This window comes from Neofelis nebulosa, chromosome 8 (genome assembly GCF_028018385.1).
Source record: "Neofelis nebulosa isolate mNeoNeb1 chromosome 8, mNeoNeb1.pri, whole genome shotgun sequence".
In the NCBI taxonomy this organism is placed as follows: domain Eukaryota; kingdom Metazoa; phylum Chordata; class Mammalia; order Carnivora; family Felidae; genus Neofelis; species Neofelis nebulosa.
In genome coordinates this window covers 45,948,865-45,968,462 of record NC_080789.1, presented here as the reverse complement: position 1 = coordinate 45,968,462, position 19,598 = coordinate 45,948,865, and the positions used below count along the sequence as shown (strand labels likewise).

The 19,598-nt window shown below is 40.3% G+C and overlaps 1 protein-coding gene across 1 annotated transcript in view; it reads left to right on the top strand.

Annotated features, from left to right (window-relative positions):
- The first annotated feature begins 5,328 nt into the window (after positions 1 to 5,328).
- TPH2 (tryptophan hydroxylase 2) overlaps positions 5,329 to 19,598 on the top strand; it is a 107,420-nt gene continuing 93,150 nt past the window's right edge. Inside the window, exons 1-5 of the mRNA XM_058742023.1 lie at positions 5,329 to 5,866; positions 8,388 to 8,540; positions 11,067 to 11,250; positions 11,361 to 11,461; positions 16,427 to 16,494. Coding sequence (XP_058598006.1) covers positions 5,762 to 5,866; positions 8,388 to 8,540; positions 11,067 to 11,250; positions 11,361 to 11,461; positions 16,427 to 16,494 — 611 coding nt within the window. The 5' untranslated portion in view covers positions 5,329 to 5,761. The remainder of the gene's footprint in view (positions 5,867 to 8,387; positions 8,541 to 11,066; positions 11,251 to 11,360; positions 11,462 to 16,426; positions 16,495 to 19,598) is intronic.

Genomic DNA, 19,598 nt, shown 5'->3' with positions numbered 1-19,598 from the left:
TACTCCCATTAATGGCTGTTATCTCTCATTTGTTCTCTCTCCCAGAAAGAGGTATTTGTTTCTAAGCGTATGGAAACTTAACTTTTACCTCAGACCAGTGGCTTTAAGGGAGTTAAGTCCCTCTTGCTTTCCCTATACAGTCTCAATTCGATTACTGTAACTTTGTTAAATTTTGAAATTAAACAGAATTTGGACCAGTCTCTTCCAGTCTCCTCCATTTGCTTCCTCTTCTAGAGGTGTTTGAGCCTTTACGGGAACCTACAATATAAATTGAGTTGCTTCTCAGTCTTTGATAGCTTAAAGTTTAGCTTTCTCGGGTCTGCAGAATCTTCGATCACTCTTTCATCTCCTTTCAGCTTCTCATTTTCTGTTGCTGTTGTTTCTTGAATTTATGCTATTCTTTTGTGCCTTAAAAAGGAATGGAAATCTTATACTATTATTTTAGCTGGATTCCTGGAAGGAGCAGAAGTAGTTAAATCTATGTTCTTAATTAGGAAGTGTCTTTTGATATCTTATATAGATGATCTAGACCTGTGGCCTGCACTTCAGCACCCACACTCCTTTTAACTCCCGTAAACTGGGTTTTATGTTCTCTCTTTTGCTAAAACTGCACTCTTTAAAGTCACCAACAATGGTTTCATAGCCAAATCTAGTGGTCTTCCTCTGGTCCTCATTTCCTTCCTCTTCTCTTTAGTATTTACGAATTTATTTTTTTAAGTTCATTTATTTATTGAGAGAGAGAGAAAGCACAAGATGGGGGAGGGTCAGAGAGAGAAGGAGAGAGACAATCCCAAGCAGGATTCACACTGTCAGTGCAGAGCCTGACGTGGGGCTTGAACCCATAAACCATGAGGTCATGACCTGAGCCGAAGTCGGATGCTTAACCAACTGAGCCACCCAGGCACCCCTTTTCCTTAGTATTTAGAACTATTGACCACAAGTCTTTCTTATCTCTTTCCTAAGCTTTCACGTTTCACCTTGTTAATCATTTTCTTACCTGATGGCTTCCCTTTTTCACTCTACCTTTAATTGTGAGCATCTTCCATGGTTCAGTTCCTGGGTTCTCTTGGGTTTTATTTAGTTATTATGAAAACATTTTTAAAAATTGTAAAACACAGGGGTTCCTGGGTGGTTCAGTTGGTTGAATGTCTGACTCTTGATTTCAGCTCATGTCATGATCCCAGGGTCATGGGATGGAGCCCTGCCTGCATCAGGCTCAGTGCTGAATGTGGAGCCTGGTTGGGATTCTCTCTCCTTTGGCATCGTTCCCCAACTCTTGCTCTCTCTCTCTTAAAAATTTTTTTCTCTTAATTTGCTATTATTTATGTGTGGTCTAGATTAATGTATGCCACTGTCATTAACCCAGTCCCTCAAGTCAGATACTTAGAAGTTATTCTGGCACCTTTTTTCCCTGCTCTCACATCCAAGTACAGATGTTCGATGGATTTTATCCCTTAACATCTCTGGTTTTGCCATTGCATCCGTAATGCTGTTGCCTTAATCCAGGTCATCGTCTACTGGTTACACTATTTCAAGCCCTAAGTGGTGTGGGGTGGATGCCTTCAGTCTCGAAGTCTCCTCCAAGTTGCTTCTTGTCTAAGATACCAGTGTGGTTATGCTATTAACTTGCATAACGCCCTTCTAATTGTTCTCTTTCACCTGCAGCAAAAGGTGATGATAAAGCATAAAGCCCACCGAATGCCATTCAAGTTTTAGCAGAATTTGACCCTGCTTTCCTCCTTAGCCTTCTCTCTCCCAGGGCACCCTTGCCTCAAATCCATACTCCAGCATTGTTGAACAACAACAATTCTCTGTATATTTTCTTAAATTCTTTCTACCTAGAATAACCTGTTTTCTTTTTAAAAAAATTTTTTATTTCAATCCAAGCTAGTTAACATATAGTGTAGTAATGGGTGCAGGAGTAGAATTTAGTGATTCATCACTTACATATAATGCGCAGTGCTCATCCCAGCAAGTGCCTCCGTAATGCCCATCACCCATTTAGCCCTTCCCCCCACACAACACCCCTCCAGCAACTCTCAGTCTGTTCTCTGTATTTAAGAGTCTCTTAAAGTTTGCCTCCCTCTCTGTTTTTTATCTTATTTTTCCTTCCTTTCCCCTATGCTCATCTGTTGTGTTTCTTAAATTCCACATGAGTGAAATCATATGATATTTATCTTTCTCTGGCTGACTTATTTCGTTTAGTGTAATACACTCTAGTTCCATCCACATTATTGCAAATGGCAAGGTTTCATTCTTTTTGATCACCAAGTAATATTCCATTGTATATACATACCACATTTTCTTTATCCATTCATCAGTAGGTGGACATTTGGTCTCTTTCCATAATTTGGCTATTGTCAACAGTGCTGCTATAAATATTGGGGTGCATGTGCCTCTTCAAATCAGCATTTTTGTACCTTTTGGGTAAACACCTAGTGGTGCAATTCCTGGACCATAGAGTAGTTCTATTTTTAATTTTTTGAGGAACCTCCCTACTGTTTTCCAGAGCAGTCACACCAGTTTGCATTCCCACCAGCAGCGCAAAAGAGATCCTCTTTCTCCACACCCTCACCAACATCTGTTGTTGCCTGAGTTAAGTTTAGCCATTCTGACTGGTGTGAGGTGGTATCTCATTGTGAATAGCTTACTTTCTAGCTCCTATTCCATTCTGATTAACAAACACAAACACTTTTTTTGAAGCTTTTAAAATTTTATTTTTAAATTAGCATATAGTAAAATCAACTTGTGCAGTTTGAATTTTGACATGGAGAGATTAGTGTAGCCAACACCGTAATGAGGATATAAAATATTCCCCCTCAAACTCCCTCTTGCTATCCCTTTGGAGTCACACCCTCCCCCACCCATAAACTCTGGCAACCACTGATCAGTTCTCCCCCACTACAGTTTTATCTTTTTATGAATGTCATATAAATATACATGGTCTTTCAAGCCTGACTTCTTCCACTCGGCATAATGCCTTTCAGATTCATTCAGTTTGTGTATATTAATAGTTACGTTCCTTTTTTATTGCTAACAAGTATTCCATTTTATGAATGTCCCACAGTTTATGTATCCATTCACCCACCAAAGGACATTTGGGCTGTTTTCAGAACCTCTGTAAAGGTTTTTGTTTGAATACAAGCTTTAATTTCTCTAGCGTAGACACCCAGAACAAACTCACTTTTAAATATTCAGCCCAACTTGTACCCCGATGTTTATAGCAGCCCTCTCAACAATAGCCAAATTGTGGAAAACGCCTAAATGTCCATCAGCTGATGAATGGATAAAGAAATTGTGGTTTATATGCACAATGGAGTACTACGTGGCAATGAGAAAGAACGAAATATGGCCCTTTGTAGCAACGTGGATGGAACTGGAGAGTGTGATGCTAAGTGAAATAAGCCATACAGAGAAAGACAGATACCATATGTTTTCACTCTTATGTGGATCCTGAGAAACTTAACAGAAACCCATGGGGGAGGGGAAGGAAAAAATAAAAAAGGAGGTTAGAGTGGGAGAGAGCCAAAGCATAAGAGACTCTTAAAAACTGAGAACAAACTGAGGGTTGATGGGGGGGTGGGAGGGAGGGTAGGGTAGGTGATGGGCATTGAAGAGGGCATCTTTTGGGTGTTGTATGGAAATCAATTTGACAATAAATTTCATATATTAAAAATAAATAAATAAATAAATAAATAAATACATAAATACATAAATAAATAAATATTCAGCCCAGGCAATGCCTCCTAGGCGCCTCTCCCGACTCTCCTAAGGTAGCATTGAGCACCCTGTCTCTTGTGCTCCTAATGTCTTCTGTTCATAAGTCAATATATTTGTTTCACTTATTTATTTTCATGTGTGCTTCTTGCAGCTCATGTGTGATTTGCTTGAGGGTAGGCACTGTATCTCATTCATCTTTGCATTGCCAGAGCTCAGTTTCAATGCCTAACAGAAAGTGTCTGCGTAACGAAGTTTTGTTGAATTACACATCATCCCAAACCCTGTTCTAGATGAAATTATGTATGTGTGGTCTCTTGAGCCTACTTAGGTTTCCTCGTGTGGAATACCTAAGAGGCTGTATAATGTAATAGTTGAGAGCATGGATTTTGGAGGCAGACTGCCTGAATTTAAATCCTGCCTCAGCCACTCTTTAATTGTATGAACGTTTTGGCAAGTTACCTAAATTCTCTGTGCCTCAGTTTCTGCCTATATAAAATGGAAATAATAGTTACTGCCTTGCTAGTGTTGTTGTGATGATCAAACATGTTTTTACCTAAAAACATTCTTGGAATAGAAATTGGAAAATGCTAAGCACTCACCTATATTAGCTATTGTTATCATTACTTCAATCAATGTATTTTATATTTTTAATAGTAAGAAGTAGCATGATTTTACTGAAATGTTTTAGGACAGTGTTGGAAAATCTTAAAATCCTATATTCTAAACCTCGATGAATGTATTTAAACTTCATCTTACTGGGGCTGCCTGGTTGGTTCAGTCCATAGAGCATATGACTCTTGCTCTCGGAGTTGTAAGTACATGTTGAGTGTAGAGATTATTCAAAAATGAAATCTTTTAAAAAATAAACTTCATCTTCCTATCAGTTTATGAGAGCTGATTTTTGGAGGAAATTCATGCCAAATAATATTTCCAAAATTAGGTCAGATAATAATTATATTCCCTGGAGATTCTAGAAACAATTAATATCCAGTTAATACTAGTTCATCCATTTCTGTTTTGAACATTTTTCATCTTGTTTTCTGTACAGAGAAGCAGCACCAGCCCCAGGTTTTGTTTAGTTTTGCAGTCAAATAAATATTTGGTGAAGAGTCTTCCAGCCTTTAGGAGATTGATAATATTTTCCTGTGACATGGTGATTATCACTTACTAAAGTTTGAATAGTAAGTACTTCAATTGATCTATACATTTCAAATTGTTGGATTTGATCTAGTTACAAGTGGAGAGGAAAAATTCAGAAACCGTCAATAGCATCAAAGGAATGATATATAGGCATTTATTTTCCTTTTCCTTCTCACAAAGTGGAGAAGATTCTAGGGTTAGTGTCTCAACCACATATGTGGCTAAATCAAAGCCTTACATATCCTTTACAATACAATTGCCTGAATATCACCACACAGCGGCATCATAGGATTGGGAAGCAGTGCCTTCTATGAAAGCCATCACACACATACAGTTGTAACACATCAGATCAGAAAACACTTAACACAAAATAAAATGGCTTAAGGATTCAACAGTGCTGATCTTTCTAAAAATTTTTTTTTCCTTTTGGAAAGAAAGCCCAAAACCTTTGAACTCAGAGTCACCTAAAGTCTGAGGTTAGCTTGCCAGTAGCAGGTTTGAGAGATGAGAGCTAACCTCAGGGGACAGATGTTTTCTTTTACAAATAACATCCCCATTATGTATTGTTCTCCACCACCCACACCCAAACGACTGTTCGACCTATGAAACAAACCGCGACAGGAGCACAGATAACCCCAGCCTTCAGGTCTGTAATCTGATCGTGGCCATCGGCAGCCAGAAATGAGTTTCTTTCTAATCAGCCTTCCATCAGTCCCCAGTCACTCATATAAAGGAGCCTGGGGAGGGGACGATTCTCATTGCTCTTTCGTCAGCACCAGGGTTGTGGACAGAGCCTGGAGCAGTCGTCTATCTTACTCCCCTTCCGCTCTGTCTCCGCCAGCGCTGCTAACTGCCCCTCTAGTCCCCCCTGCTGCAGAGAAAGAAAATTACATCGGGATCCATGCAGCCGGCAATGATGATGTTTTCCAGTAAATACTGGGCAAGGAGAGGGTTTTCTCTGGATTCAGCAGTGCCTGAAGAGCATCAGATACTTGGCAGCTTAACAGTGAGTACTGAGTAGCTGGCACTCTAGACGAGTGTTTTCTAGGGTAGCCATCGTTTTATCCTTGCCATAGGGACACCTGATATAGACCAAGCACACACGCACACACTTGTTCCTCTATCATCTGTATACCCTGCTTCCCTGCTGTCTGCCTTCAGTCTTTCTTCTCTCTCCATAAAGTGGGTATATTGATCGCTATGTTCTCAACTTCCTTTCCTCAAAGTTTATAAGTAGAAAGTAAAGAAGTTCCTGAATATCAGGAACAAGAGGTTGTAGGAACCAATGTCTTATATCTACAACTAAACAGAGTGTGTAGAATTTTGAAAGGCCATTTATTATGAGTAGGAACAGAGAGAAGAAATTAAATAGATTTCTGTGATTCCCGCAAGATTATTGTGTCTCCTATACCTCTAACCATCTACAAAGCTTGTTTTTTTAAACACAGAAGTAATGTTTTCTATTCTTGCCTGTAGGTGCTGATTATTGGAATAAAAGAAAGTCTGGTTCCTTTCAAAAGTTTTCCTGCTTTTTTCATTACCCCATTCCCCCCCCCCCCCCCATTTTAATTGACGGAGTAATGAAAGCAATATACCACTTGCTTCAGTATTTAAGATAGTTTTTGTATTGAAATACTAACAGAATAAAAAAGGAAACATTTTGTGGGATTTTAGATCCTGATTTGAGTTAATAGTCATGTGATTTAATAAAAAAGACAATGAACAGAAAAATCTATTCAGATTCCTAGTGATTTAAAATATTAAATACGATTTCATTATTATAACCTCAGAGTTCATCAAACCAATTACAATTCAGTCTGTGTCATAGAAAGTTCTGTTCTAACGTTGTAGCTCCAAACATGTGCCAGAAGGTTGTATTGTACAGTGCATTATTAGTGGTAAAAGTGTTGAAAAGTAATCGGGGTAAGTTTTATAGAACTATTTAAATCAATTTGCAGAAAGGAGACCAAAAATGTAAATAGATTTTTTAACATCTAAATATCATGAATATTTGGATGAGATATTACACTGAGGAATTTTGAAGTCATAATGAACTGCTAGAAGGAAAACAAAGAACTCAGAGTTATGGCTAATGTATGACCCTCTTGTATAAAAAATTCTACTTAAATAGATAAGATCTGTGTGTTACGTGGTGAGGATAAGGCAGATGTTGAGTGAGAGTGCTGTGTCATTTGAGCCTTTAATGACTAAACATACTGTCAAATGCCAATGTCTGCATGAACTTTTTCTCTTTCAAGTCATATAATAAAATATTCATTTCCATGATATAAAAATCTGGTGAGTGAGGCAATGTGAAAATGTGAAACATGTAAAAATAAAGCTGGTAGGGAAATCAGAGGAAGAGAGTGACAAGTCCCTGTTCACTGGGTACATATCAAATGTACTTTTCTCAGTTACGTGAGAAACTCAGTTTCCTGAGACTGGTCTGATTGTACCAACTTACTACTTGCCAGGGAGAAACATCTCTGCTCAAGTCTTCGTTTGCGTATAAAGAACACAAAAAAGTACAACCTAACTTCATGTTGTCTTTTACATGAAAGTTCCCAGCTTTTTTATTCTGTATTTCTGACAATGTGATCCATCCAAGTTTCTGAAATCTGCCATTTTTTGTCTTTAACCAATAGGGCTAATAGTCATCACTTAGTCCGGTGTTACACTATCTTGAATGGCTAATGAAGTGTTAATCATGTTCAGTTTCTCAGCTTTTACTCTTTGCTTCTAATGATTAGTTTTCCTTCCTTCCTTCCTTCCTTCCTTCCTTCCTTCCTTCCTTCCTTCCTTCCTTTTCCTTTCCTCCCTCCCCTTCCCTTTTTTCTTTTATTTGTGGCTGGATTGTAACAGCCACTTTTCAGATATTATCGCTAACACAGATGGCCTTAATTGAATATGCTCCTCTGTGTTGAAGTTGTGCAGATATAGATTCACATTGACAACGTGGATCTAATTGCAGAAAGTAAGGTTATCAATTTCAGTGCGTGTCCTGACATATTTCAGAATGAAATGGGTAGTTTATTTTGAAGATTTAATTGAAACTAAAATTATTGTTGTGAAAAATGTTTGGTCTTAATTTTTGTTTTATTTACTAATTACTAGAGTTTCCATATTATGCAAGTAAGCTAACAGACCAAATTTCATGCTGTAAAATAAACCTAGAAAGAAAAGCAGGAATTATTTATATGTGAGACTTTATGATGGTCAGATTTTTGTTACTATTAAATAAAGTGAACCAAATCTGATCCCCCTGGGTCAGATTTCAACCACTGAGGGGTATCTTAGAGCACTTGGAAAATAGTGTCCCAGAATACATTGGATCAGTATTTATGATCAAAAGTTATGAGTTCTGTGGTAGCTTCTCTTTGAGTGTATAGGATTGCTGAAGTTTCTGGCATATGAATGGAATATCTGACAAAAACTCTGGTTAGGGGAACTCTGGAATCCTAATCAATATTTGTGTGTGTGTATGTGTATGTGTATGTGTATGTGTGTGTATTTCTACCTTCTTGAAGTTAAATAAAGCTAACTCTGGCAAAAATGATGATAAAAAAAGCAGCAAGGGGAACAGCAAAAGTGAAACTGGTCCCGAAAGTGGCAAGACGGCTGTTGTCTTCTCATTGAAAAATGAAGTTGGAGGATTGGTAAAAGCATTGAAACTCTTTCAGGTAAATGTAAAACATCATTACATAACTTTAAAAGTGACCATGTGCCCCATTACAAACCTGTCCTCTGCTATGAAACATCACTGAATCCATTTCAAAGAAACCAAATTTCATGAAGCTTTACAAGGGAAGTGTGTCTGCCAAACAATGAAATGAGCAGATTTGCGTCACCTATGTTTTATTAATTCTGAGTTAGCCTCTTAGAAATTCCTCAGACTATAGTCAGATAAGAAAGTCAGTAATTAAAAATGGGAGTCTCACACCTGAAAAAGCAAATGCAAGAGGAGCCAACAGGCTATCTTTAAATATCAAGAGCCTGCAGCCTTATTTGATTTGTTAACATTTGAGTTGTGTGCATGTTCTATGAGCACATTTATTGCCTAAAATGAGATACATAAGGAGAGGCATTTGGTAGTTTCCTATGCCTCATTGTTTCATGAATTTAATGTCTTTTGGAAAGATGAGTCAATCTCCCCATATATAAGCTAGGGCTAACTCTATTTTATAGAAATGTAGTAGCTTTTTTTCCAGGTCCAAATTGGTGGCTTGAACCCCCAAGAAAGAGCCTGGTTGAGGGGGAGGTTAGAAAAGCCCAGAAACACTGTTGCCCTCTGGAAACCTGATGGCTACCTTACTCTTCAGCAAGCATTGTCCCTTACAAATGCATCTGGTTTGGGGGCACTGGCTGCTGATTTGGGCTACAAGATAGGGAGCCCAGCTCTGTATGGTGCCTAGGGCCTGTCGGTGCAGTGGAAAGGTGATTGGAATTGCAGTCAGAGAATTCAGACTTGTGTTCTCCTGGTTTGGCTAATCACTAGCTGCTTCCTAGCTTCAAGTTCTTCATTTGTAAAGTAGCGGTAATCATTCCTACCAAACAAGGTTGTTGTGATACACTAATATGAGTGAAAGGGCTTTGTCAAAGTGTACAGATAGGACGCCTTTATTGTAAGGTCTCTTTGATGACCATAGAGGGGGAATTAGCAGCCTCATTTGGCAAATATTTCCTTGTTCTCTCTTGACCTGGAAGAAAGGATCAGGCCCCATTAACAGTGGTAATGGAAATCTGGGGAAATATTTTACACATAATTGTATCATCCAGGGCCGTCGCCATTCAGTGCCCAAAGGCAGGCCAGACTCCCTGGAGAAGGAGTTAGCAGCCCAGAGTTTTCACTAGGCCATCAGCTAGTCATGGGGTCAGAGCTAAACCGTTTAACCCATCCAAACCCCAGTTGCCTTGTCTAAAAATACCTACTCTGCTTCAACCAATGGACATTAAGAGCCCAAAGTGACACAGCATGTGTGTGAAGACTCTTGACCTTAATATTAGTCTTACCTTTATTATCAGCCGATTTAGAAAATGTGGTGTTATTGTAAAGGTTAATAAAAACAGAAATAGAGTATCTAGTTTCCTGGTCACAGGACTACTTTCTTTATACAGGGGAGGATCTGTTTGATTCGATCTTACTCTGTACTGGAAACCACCTATCCTGCTCCCGTGCTGAAAATTCTGAGGATTGTATGAGGAAATGTGAATTGATAATTGCAATATACCATCTGGTGTGATAGGGAGGTTTTGGCTTATTTAAGGGCAGGGTAGGGCGGAGAGGAGAACTTAGTCTTCAGTTAACTCAGGGGAAGGGTGGACTGCATCGCTGGGCAAATTTCAACCTGATAAATAAAGTATTAAATTGCCGCCCTCCCTTGAACACCTTATTGTAAGGAGAACTTTACCCCTGAAATCCGTCACAGGGTGAGGTTTGCAATGATGTATCCTTGCATGAAACTAGTCTGGAGGTTGCTGAAACAGAATAGTTGATAAATGGTCCCATTTAGGTGTGTTTTTTGGTTGTTGTTTTGTTTTTGTTTTTGTTTTTGCCTGTAGAGATACTTTCTTGGCTGCTTTTCTTCCTTTTCTTTTTCTACAATGTGGGTTACACTTTGGCTTGTGTCTCCCAACTATCAGTCGTTTTCATACCACCTGCCCAATGTCTGCCTCATTTGCCTGCCATTTGTACCATGTACTTATTTTTTCAAAGATTATTGTGTTTTAAACTTTAACTTATGAAGAAAACTTATACTGTTATAAAATCAGGGATTCGAGGTTAGTTATGGTTTTTTTTGAAACATATGAAAATAAAAATATAAATTTGGGGATCATATGATGATATAAACTAATTTCCCTCTTCCAAATAGCCATGTACACCCCCCAGCGGGATGTGGGCTGTTCAAGAAAACAATGATATTCATAATTATAATACATTTTATAGGGCCCTGTGTATGCTCTTTTATGCCCTCTTTTTTAAAAAAATAAGATGGGAAAAACTATATACAGTGTTTATTTCCATTAACAGAGGTAGTGGTTGGAAATATTTCCATGTTTTAGTCAACCAAAGAGCAAGGAGATGGTCTTTTCCTCCTCTGTGGGCACTTAGCACCTGTTCTTAAGAGTTGATTGAATAAGAACAGCCTGTGGCGTCCCTTTTATTGTGCCCTGAAGGTAATTTAGAGATGTTGCTTACATTTCCACAGGAGAAACATGTCAACATGGTTCATATCGAGTCCAGGAAATCCCGGAGAAGAAGTTCAGAGGTTGAAATCTTCGTGGACTGTGAGTGTGGCAAAACGGAATTTAATGAGCTCATTCAGTTGCTGAAATTTCAAAGTACAATTGTGACGCTGAATCCGCCAGAGAACATTTGGACAGAGGAGGAAGGCAAGGCCAGCTTCTCCTTGTCGGGTGATTTAGCAATCTGAGAAATGTTGCAAAGAGGAAAATACAATCTGTGAGCTAATATTTTTGAACTCGCACTGTGTTTCCAACAGAGCTAGAGGATGTGCCCTGGTTCCCCCGGAAGATCTCTGAGTTAGACAAATGCTCTCACAGAGTTCTCATGTATGGTTCTGAGCTTGACGCCGATCACCCAGTAAGTGTCCAGTAAGATCCATTCCATGCAGGCTCTTCCAGCTCCACGCATGTGCCAGCCAGTGTGCCATGTTGTGTGCTGTGACGCTTTATTGTAGAGCAATTTATTATGTATTCCCCATCACGGAGAGCAGACTTTCAAATGATAAAGCTTCCCTGTACATATGCGGTGGCTGGAAGCAGATTAGAAGGATGGCATTTCCACATAACATTTGTTCTTAAAAGGATTGGAGAGAGGAGGAGATTCAAAACCTTGGAGAATATTTCTGTAGTATTAGACAGCCTGAGATATACTTGCAGATGGTGACCCTTGGAAAAACGATGAACTGAAATTGATCACCCCTTTGAGAAATGAGGGAGGACTAGGCATTATTGGGCTCAGTGAGAGAATAAAATTCTCCTCGCTATTTTCCTTGACTGGAGGTAGTTAGGAGCAGAGTAATGTGGTGGGCTTCAGTCTCAATGGAAGGGCAGAGGGTTTTAGAATGAGGTTGTGATGGAAAACACATCTCTTCCCACATCTACTCTGAATCTATTTACCACTATCTCTCGTCTATTCCAATAAAAATGGCCACCTGTAAAGAAATATGATACGTAGGTAAGCATTTCCCATTATTTCCTACCTCCCCCTTTACATCAGTTTTTATTTAACACAAGAGACCTGGAACTTCTTTATGGTCAGAATGAAGTATAGTTAATAGTCTGGGAGAAGTAAGCAATGTACTCATTTGTTACAAGCACTTTTTTCCTGGTGCCCCTTGTCGAAAAATGGGCAGATAAAAGAGTGAAACCCAAGCAGATCAGTCATGTTTATGGAAGGGCTTTGCAGTCTGAGGGTAATGGTGTACAGTTATTCCTTTATTTTAAACGGAAGAAATCTAGAAATGTGACAGTGTGACTATACTGTATGCAGTGGTTTTGCAAGTGTGGTCCCAGGATCGGCCCCATCAACATTACCTGGGGGTTTGTTATAACAAGCCCACATCTAAGTTTGAGAACCACTGCTTTAGAGGAAACTATGACAACTTCAATAAACAAGGAAATTTTCAATCGAATTAGTCATTTCACGCAATATACCAATTCAAACCAATTCATAATATACCATTCAAGTAATGGTCAAACAGACCTAATTCAATTGCATTATTTTCAAGAAGCTGAATTTATCCAAAGATGTGGTGTGTTACATTTGCCAGTCTAAAATTTCAGAATAATTCACAGTAACTCATGAGTGACGCTCCCAAATGTTAGAAAAACACTCAAAAGTGCCTTTAATAATCATCCATTTGTTATCTTCCCCTTTCCCACTTCCAGAAGAGTCAGAATTAGCACAGACGCCTGATTTAAGAGTTTAGCAGTAATGGGACTTTCCGGATACCAGCTGTTAACTTGCAGGATGACCTTGGGCGAGTCCCTCTATTTTTGCACCTCAAATTCTTTATGTAAAAAGTGGAAATAAAATTCTTATTGACCTCCAAGGGGCGTTTGAAAAGCCTACTTAATAAAACAACTGGAAAGCATTTTGGCAAGAGTAAATGCTTAATCCCAGGGATGGAAATGCTGTATCATTCAGATCAGTGCCTGGATAGTAAATGAATTTTTGCTAACCTCGTATTTCCAAATGTTCCCCTTAGTCTAGTTTTTAAATTACTCGACCTGGAGAAAAGGGGTCAGCTTTGTTAGTGGAGCAACCACAGGAACCACTGACCTTGCTTTGAAAAAAAAATTTATTCCGATACTCAGTGTGAATTTTTCTGTGTTTAATTCTGTTCTGTTATCCCTAATTATACCTACTTTATGATACCTTCTCTTATTTTCTGTGCAGCCAGTTGAAATAATTGCAAGTACTTAGCAATCTACTATCTCACTTGTCATTTTTTTTTTTAATCACATGTATTCCTTTTATAAGCACGCCAAATGTTCGTTATGCAAAATCTGGTATTGGTAAATTGGTGTTTTTCGTAGGTTATTATTTGATGAGCACGGAGAACGTTGTCTAAGGACTTTGGGTGCCTGGGAATAATCTCAGTTTCAAGACAGGGATTATCGTGTTAGGATGGCACTCTTGCTCTTGGTTGGTTTGGAAGGAGCTGGGATGGGAGAGTCAGGTTGCTGAGGCTACCTAGAAAGGGTTAAATATCTATCTAGGTCAGTGTCTCTCAAACTTTAATGGACCAACAAATCACCTGGAGGGTCTTTCCAAAGTGCAGATGGGAGTTCTGGGATTCTACGTGTCTGGTGAGGTCCCAGCTGAGGCTTTCACTGGGGGTCTGCTACACTTTGAGTAGCAAGGATCTGGACTGGGAGGGTCTCTCAAAGTGTGATTCATGGCCCACCCATAAAGTGCTTATTAAAAATGCAATTCCTTGGAGCTCAGCCCCCTGAATCAGAACTTTCAAGATGGACCCTAGAATCTGCATTTGAGAGGATTTGCAGGAGATCCTGATGAGCTCTAGTGTTTTGAGAACGAATGTTCTAGCTCAACAATTGTCAACCTTAGCTTTCCATTCAAATAATCTGTGGAGAATTAAAAAACTACTGAGGCCAGTCTCACCTCAGAGTGCTGAAATCAGAACCTCTGGGAATGCATCTAGGTTTGGAGTATTATTTGTTTATTTATTTTTCTTTTAAATGTTTATTTACTTTGAGAGAGAGAGAGAGAGAGAGAGAGAGAGAGAGAGAGAGAGAGAATGCGTGCATGAGCAGGGGAGGGACAGAAGAAGAGAGGGAGACAGAGAATCCCAAGCAGGCTCCCGGCTGAGCATGGAGCCCAAGGTGGGGTTTGGTCTCACCAACCATGAGATCATAACCTGAGGTGAAATCAAGAGTCAGATGCTTAACTGACAGAGCCACCCGGGCGCCCTGGAGTATTATTTAAAGCTCCCCAGGGGATTCTAATATTTCACCAGCGTTGAACGATTTGGGAGAGCTGCTTGAGTGCCAACGCACACTTGGCTGAGCTCTTTAGGGTACTGGCTGGGTCTTTAGTTCTCCTTGATTTAAATGGAGAGAGGAAGGATGGGTATGCGACAGATATTCGCTGGGGACTAGGGTTGCCAGCTTTAACAAATAAATATATAGGATGCCCAGTTAAATTTGAATTTCAGGTAAATGAGGAATAATTTCCTGGTATGAGTATGCTCCAAATATTACAAGGGTGCCCTCTATTTTATCTGGTAACTTATCCCTGCCTTCAGTCCAGAATAGATGGCCAAGGAATTCTTTGTCCCTGTAATCACTGGTGTAGCTGGGGTCTCTTTTATTTTGCTAGTCCACAGCTCCAGCCTAGAAGCTCTGGATCACCACTGGTGTTTTCGTAACCACTGCCATCCGAGGCTAATGAGGCATGATGAGTAAATCACTCTCTTGCATACCTGGGAAAAGGTGCAGGTGTTTGCCAAGGAGAGGCAGTCGAGAATCTTTGGGAAGCCCAGCAGACAACGATGCTTGCAGGATGGTGTCTGGTTTGGCAGGAGCTGGGGAACAGGTGCTGTGCTTTTCACGTGACTCTTTTCCCTTTGTCAGGCCTTCTTTCCTCTTGAGTAATAAAGGTGCTTGGAACTCGTCAGTTTTAGCATCTTGGGCTGCTTGGTATCACTAGGGAGTTGAAACTTATACTTTCTCGTCGAAAGCAGGAGACCATTTTCAGGTCACAGACGCATTTGTGAATGTGGTAGCTACGGTCACGTCATTTTGCGTGTGCACATTATAAGTTTTCATAAGCCTGCCTGTGAATACTGGTTTGAAAATTCCCAATTCATAGCAGAAGAAAGACAGCACCAGCTTCTCTGGTGCGGGTACTTCATTTCTGCAGCGTGTTTGGGTGATCTCAGATACTCTCTCTGTCTCCTGCTATTAGGAGTGCTCTTCTGAGAGAAAGGCTGTTGGCAGTGGAAGTTCTTTACCTCAGCCCAGCAGACAGTCCTGAAGGCCAGTTCTCCTCCAACCATACAAGAGAACAGAATGATTTTCTCTGAGTTTGAGGTTCCTCTGACCAGCCCACCTTTGCAGAAGCATGCTAACCACAGCAGGGGTAGTCTAGGCCTTTGTGGGCCTGTCCCAGCTCTCCCCTCAGAGCCAGGGATCCCAGCGGCCCGTCTTGCCTGGCCTCCATTCTCAGAGTGGTCACTGCTTCCTGGCTACCTTTTAAGGTTGCAGGGGTTGCAGACGTAAGAAGTTAAATTGAAACAACTCCTTCTGGGTTTCCAGCAGTTTGAAGAAACAGCCCCAGAAAGAATTGATTGAAAGTACCTGAAGGAAAGGAGAATGGAAAGTCTGTTGACAAGAGGAGAGATTCTTGAGTAAACCAGGAGGTTCCTCTCAGTAGTAGTCCGCCTGACAGAACAGTGGCAGACAGGATGTTTAATTTCCCAGGTGCATGATGATGAATAAAAGTCCTGCAGTTGCTAACGACTAAAGAGCATCACGGGAAGTCACCATGGGATGGAACTAACTTGCTATGCTGTGCATGAATCCCTTATGATCAATTTTGCATTGTGTGGCTATCCTCCTAAAAAAACAGCAAAACCTCTTTAATTCATGCTAATTTGGGGATTCCGTGATTATTCTGAATGATAGGATTTTTAATAAATGTGCATTTATTGGTTATTTACACAAAATTACATTTAGGTTAACTTACTGAGTAACCGTGTTAGAGGGACCTGTTTTAATGAACAGGGTAAGATTGACTTGTGATTAACATCAATTACATGTAAATGATACTTGAACACCAAAGGGTGTCATTCACTTTAGCCTGAATTCCCGCGCATCCCAAATTAGTACAACCCAAATTTAATGAGGTTTTACTGTAAGCACAATTCGCTTCTGCCTGTGTCATCAAGATGGTCATCCAAGGATCGGATTTACATTTGAATTGAACACTCAAGAAACACCCCAGTGATTTTCTTTTAGGCCTTCTGCAGCTACTTTTTGGTACTTTGTTAAATAACTTAATCTCTTTTTGTTTAAGGGATTTAAGGACAATGTCTATCGACAGAGAAGAAAGTATTTTGTGGATGTGGCCATGGGTTATAAATAGTAAGTACCTGTGTAACTCTTTTCTGTGACTTGTTGCTGGCGAATTAGGGAAAACACACACTGTGCTAAATAGACCTGTCTTGTCTTTACTTTACCTTGGCTAAAATGGCAGGCACAAGCCATTTTAAATACTCACCAACTTTGTAGGGTTTCAATGCCAACACTGATGTTTGACATGCAGGTATAATTGTAAAATAATGAGTCCTGCAGGTCACAGGCCAAGTGCTACATTTTCACCATTGTCTTTGCTGCTTTACCAAGACAAGGTGCTGTTTTTATATACTCTGTAGGGTCTAGAAAATGTGTTTAAAAATTTTTTTTAATGTGTATTTTTGAGAGACAGAGACAGAGCGTGAATGGGAGGGGGCAGACAGAGAGGGAGACACAGAACTGGAAGGAGGCTCCAGGCTCTGAGCTGTCAGCACAGAGCCCCACGAAGGGCTTGAACCTACGAGCCATGAGATCATGACCTGAGTTGAACTTGGACACTTAACCAACTGAGCCACCCGGGCACACCGGAAAATGTGTTTTAATTTTACTTTTGATTTGACTTGTCAGTAATCTCCTTCGATGTTCAGTTTCCCCAGTGAAAGTAGAAGATTCAGCAGGATTGGTACAAGGGTTCATGTAAGCGGCGTTAATAAAAAATACATGTGTTTGCTTTACATGGAAAGGGAAATTCACTATAAATTGGAGGGCTTATGGAAGACTTTCTTACCTAATCCCAGATTAGGGTGGGGATAAAGTTGGAGAACCTCAGGATTGGGGTTAGGACCATGCATAATGCATGGTGCTAAGTAGCAGTGACAGGATGTTTGAGACCAGTAATGATGTCACCTGTTGACTGCAGGCCGTGTGTAGGAAAATGGAGTGGATGTTAGGATATTCTGCTCACATTAATAAAGCTCGTAGACCATCACACTGCTGCCTTTCCTTTGGTGTGTGATTGGCTACATGAACCTTGTCTTCAGAACAAAATGTAAATCCATACCCGATAGGAGAGATTCTTTCTTATTTTACTTGTGAGTAGTTGAGAAGCTTGACTGTCCTGTGGGGCAAATTTTCCTTGGTGAGAATTTCAGACATTTTGTGTGTTTTAGAGAGTATCAGTGTTTGCTTTATCCTTTTCCTCTTTTTTTTTTTTTTCGTTAAGGAATATAACACACAGGGGCTTAAAGCAAAGTCAAACAAAGGACCCCACATCACACCCATGATTGGATCAGTTGTTGGCTCATGTATAACTTCCTTTGTTGCTTTAGTGCTCTTCCCTTCCTCCTCCCAAGACCCAGACACCTTTTGTTCTTTCTCCACCATGTTTATGATCCTAAAAACCAGAACTACTTGGCACATGCTTTTCCACATGTGTCTCCTCCATTTTTTAAAATGTTTATTTATTTATTTTGAGAGAGAGAGTGAGTGGGAGAGAGGGAAAGAGAGAGAATCCCAAGCAGCCTCCTCACTCAGTGCGGAGCCTGATGTGGGACTTAATCCCACCACCCTAGGATCATGACCTGAGCTGAAATCAAGAGTCAGAGGCTTAACTGACTGAGCCACCCAAATGCCCTTGTCTACTTCATTTTTATTTCCTTTGTTCCAAGCAGCTTTATTTTTTTTTTAAATTTTTTTTTTTTTAAACGTTTTTTATTTATTTTTGGCACAGAGAGAGACAGAGCATGAACGGGGGAGGGGCAGAGAGAGAGGGAGACACAGAATCGGAAACAGGCTCCAGGCTCCGAGCCATCAGCCCAGAGCCTGACGCGGGGCTCGAACTCACGGACCGCGAGATCCAAGCAGCTTTAAAAAAATTTTTTTATTTATTTATTTTATTTTTGAGAGAGAGAGGAAGAAAGAGAGAGAGAGAGAGAGAGAGAGAGAGAGAGTAAGGGAGGGACAGAGATAGAAAGGGAGAGAGAATCCTAAGCAGGCTCCACACTGTCAGTATAGATCCTGATGTGGGGTTCTATCTCCTGAACCCTGAGATCCTGACCTGAACCCAAATCAAAAGTCAGACACTTAACCGACTTGAGACACCCAGGTCCCCCCGCCCCACCCCTCAAGCAGTTTCTTGACCGCCTTTAGCTTCATGTGACTTTCTACCCCCTCACAATGTCAGCATACATAAGGCTTGTCCTGGCCCAAGCCCGACCTCCTGCCCCATTTTTACCCTCAGCACCATCACTCACTAGCCCCATCTCCCATTGTTTCCCAAATTGCTAAGAGGGGACTCTGATGGGCTGAGCTCACTTTTTCACATTAGGGTCTGACGAGTGATTGTGAGACTTAAGATTTGCTCCTCTTGTTTCACAGATTGTCCCCAGGGGAACCATGTCATACATGGGTCCTCAGAAGGGGGGTGGGGTGGGTGGGACAGGTCATTAGGGCATGAACTCCCCAGGACATGATAAAAACTCAGTGCTTGGCAGAGCCTTTTTTTAAAGACAAAACAGATGGATAAATATGTATTTTATGCATAGATGATATATGTTAAAATATATGTATGTACATATATGTATATATGTGTGTGTGTATATATATATGTATATGTATATATAAAGGGTTTTATTAGCATAGTGATCAAGGATCTATCTCAAATGTTACTAATTTCTTCTTGGTAGATTCCAGAAACTGAACAAAGCAAGCTGATATTGTGGTGACACTGATAGAATTGGTATATATGAGTCAAACACTTTCAAAGAGCGTTGATAATGGGGAGTGTTTGTGTTTTAAGGAAAATATATTGACATGGAGAGAAGAGGCAAAGAACATGTAGTGAAAATGATGGAGGGTGAGGTTCTCAAAGCACTAACAAGAGTTTACATTCGCCACCTTCCCTTAGCTAAAGAGTAAAATTGAGTTGCCGTGTCTATGGAAAACAAAAGTAAAAATTGGTGGTTGGAAATGGTGGACATTTTTTTTCCTGCAAAAAGCTTATTGTTTCCATTGGGTCCACTACTCAGGAGAAGGCTCCAGGGTGGTTAAAAAGCTGCCTAGTGCCTGCAGGAAGGGACTCAGGCAGAAGCCTTGGCACCAGGGGATGCCAGAGGGCCTCTCAAAGAATGAAGTTTTGGAAGAGATACCTATGTGGCCCAGCCTGTGGAGTTAGC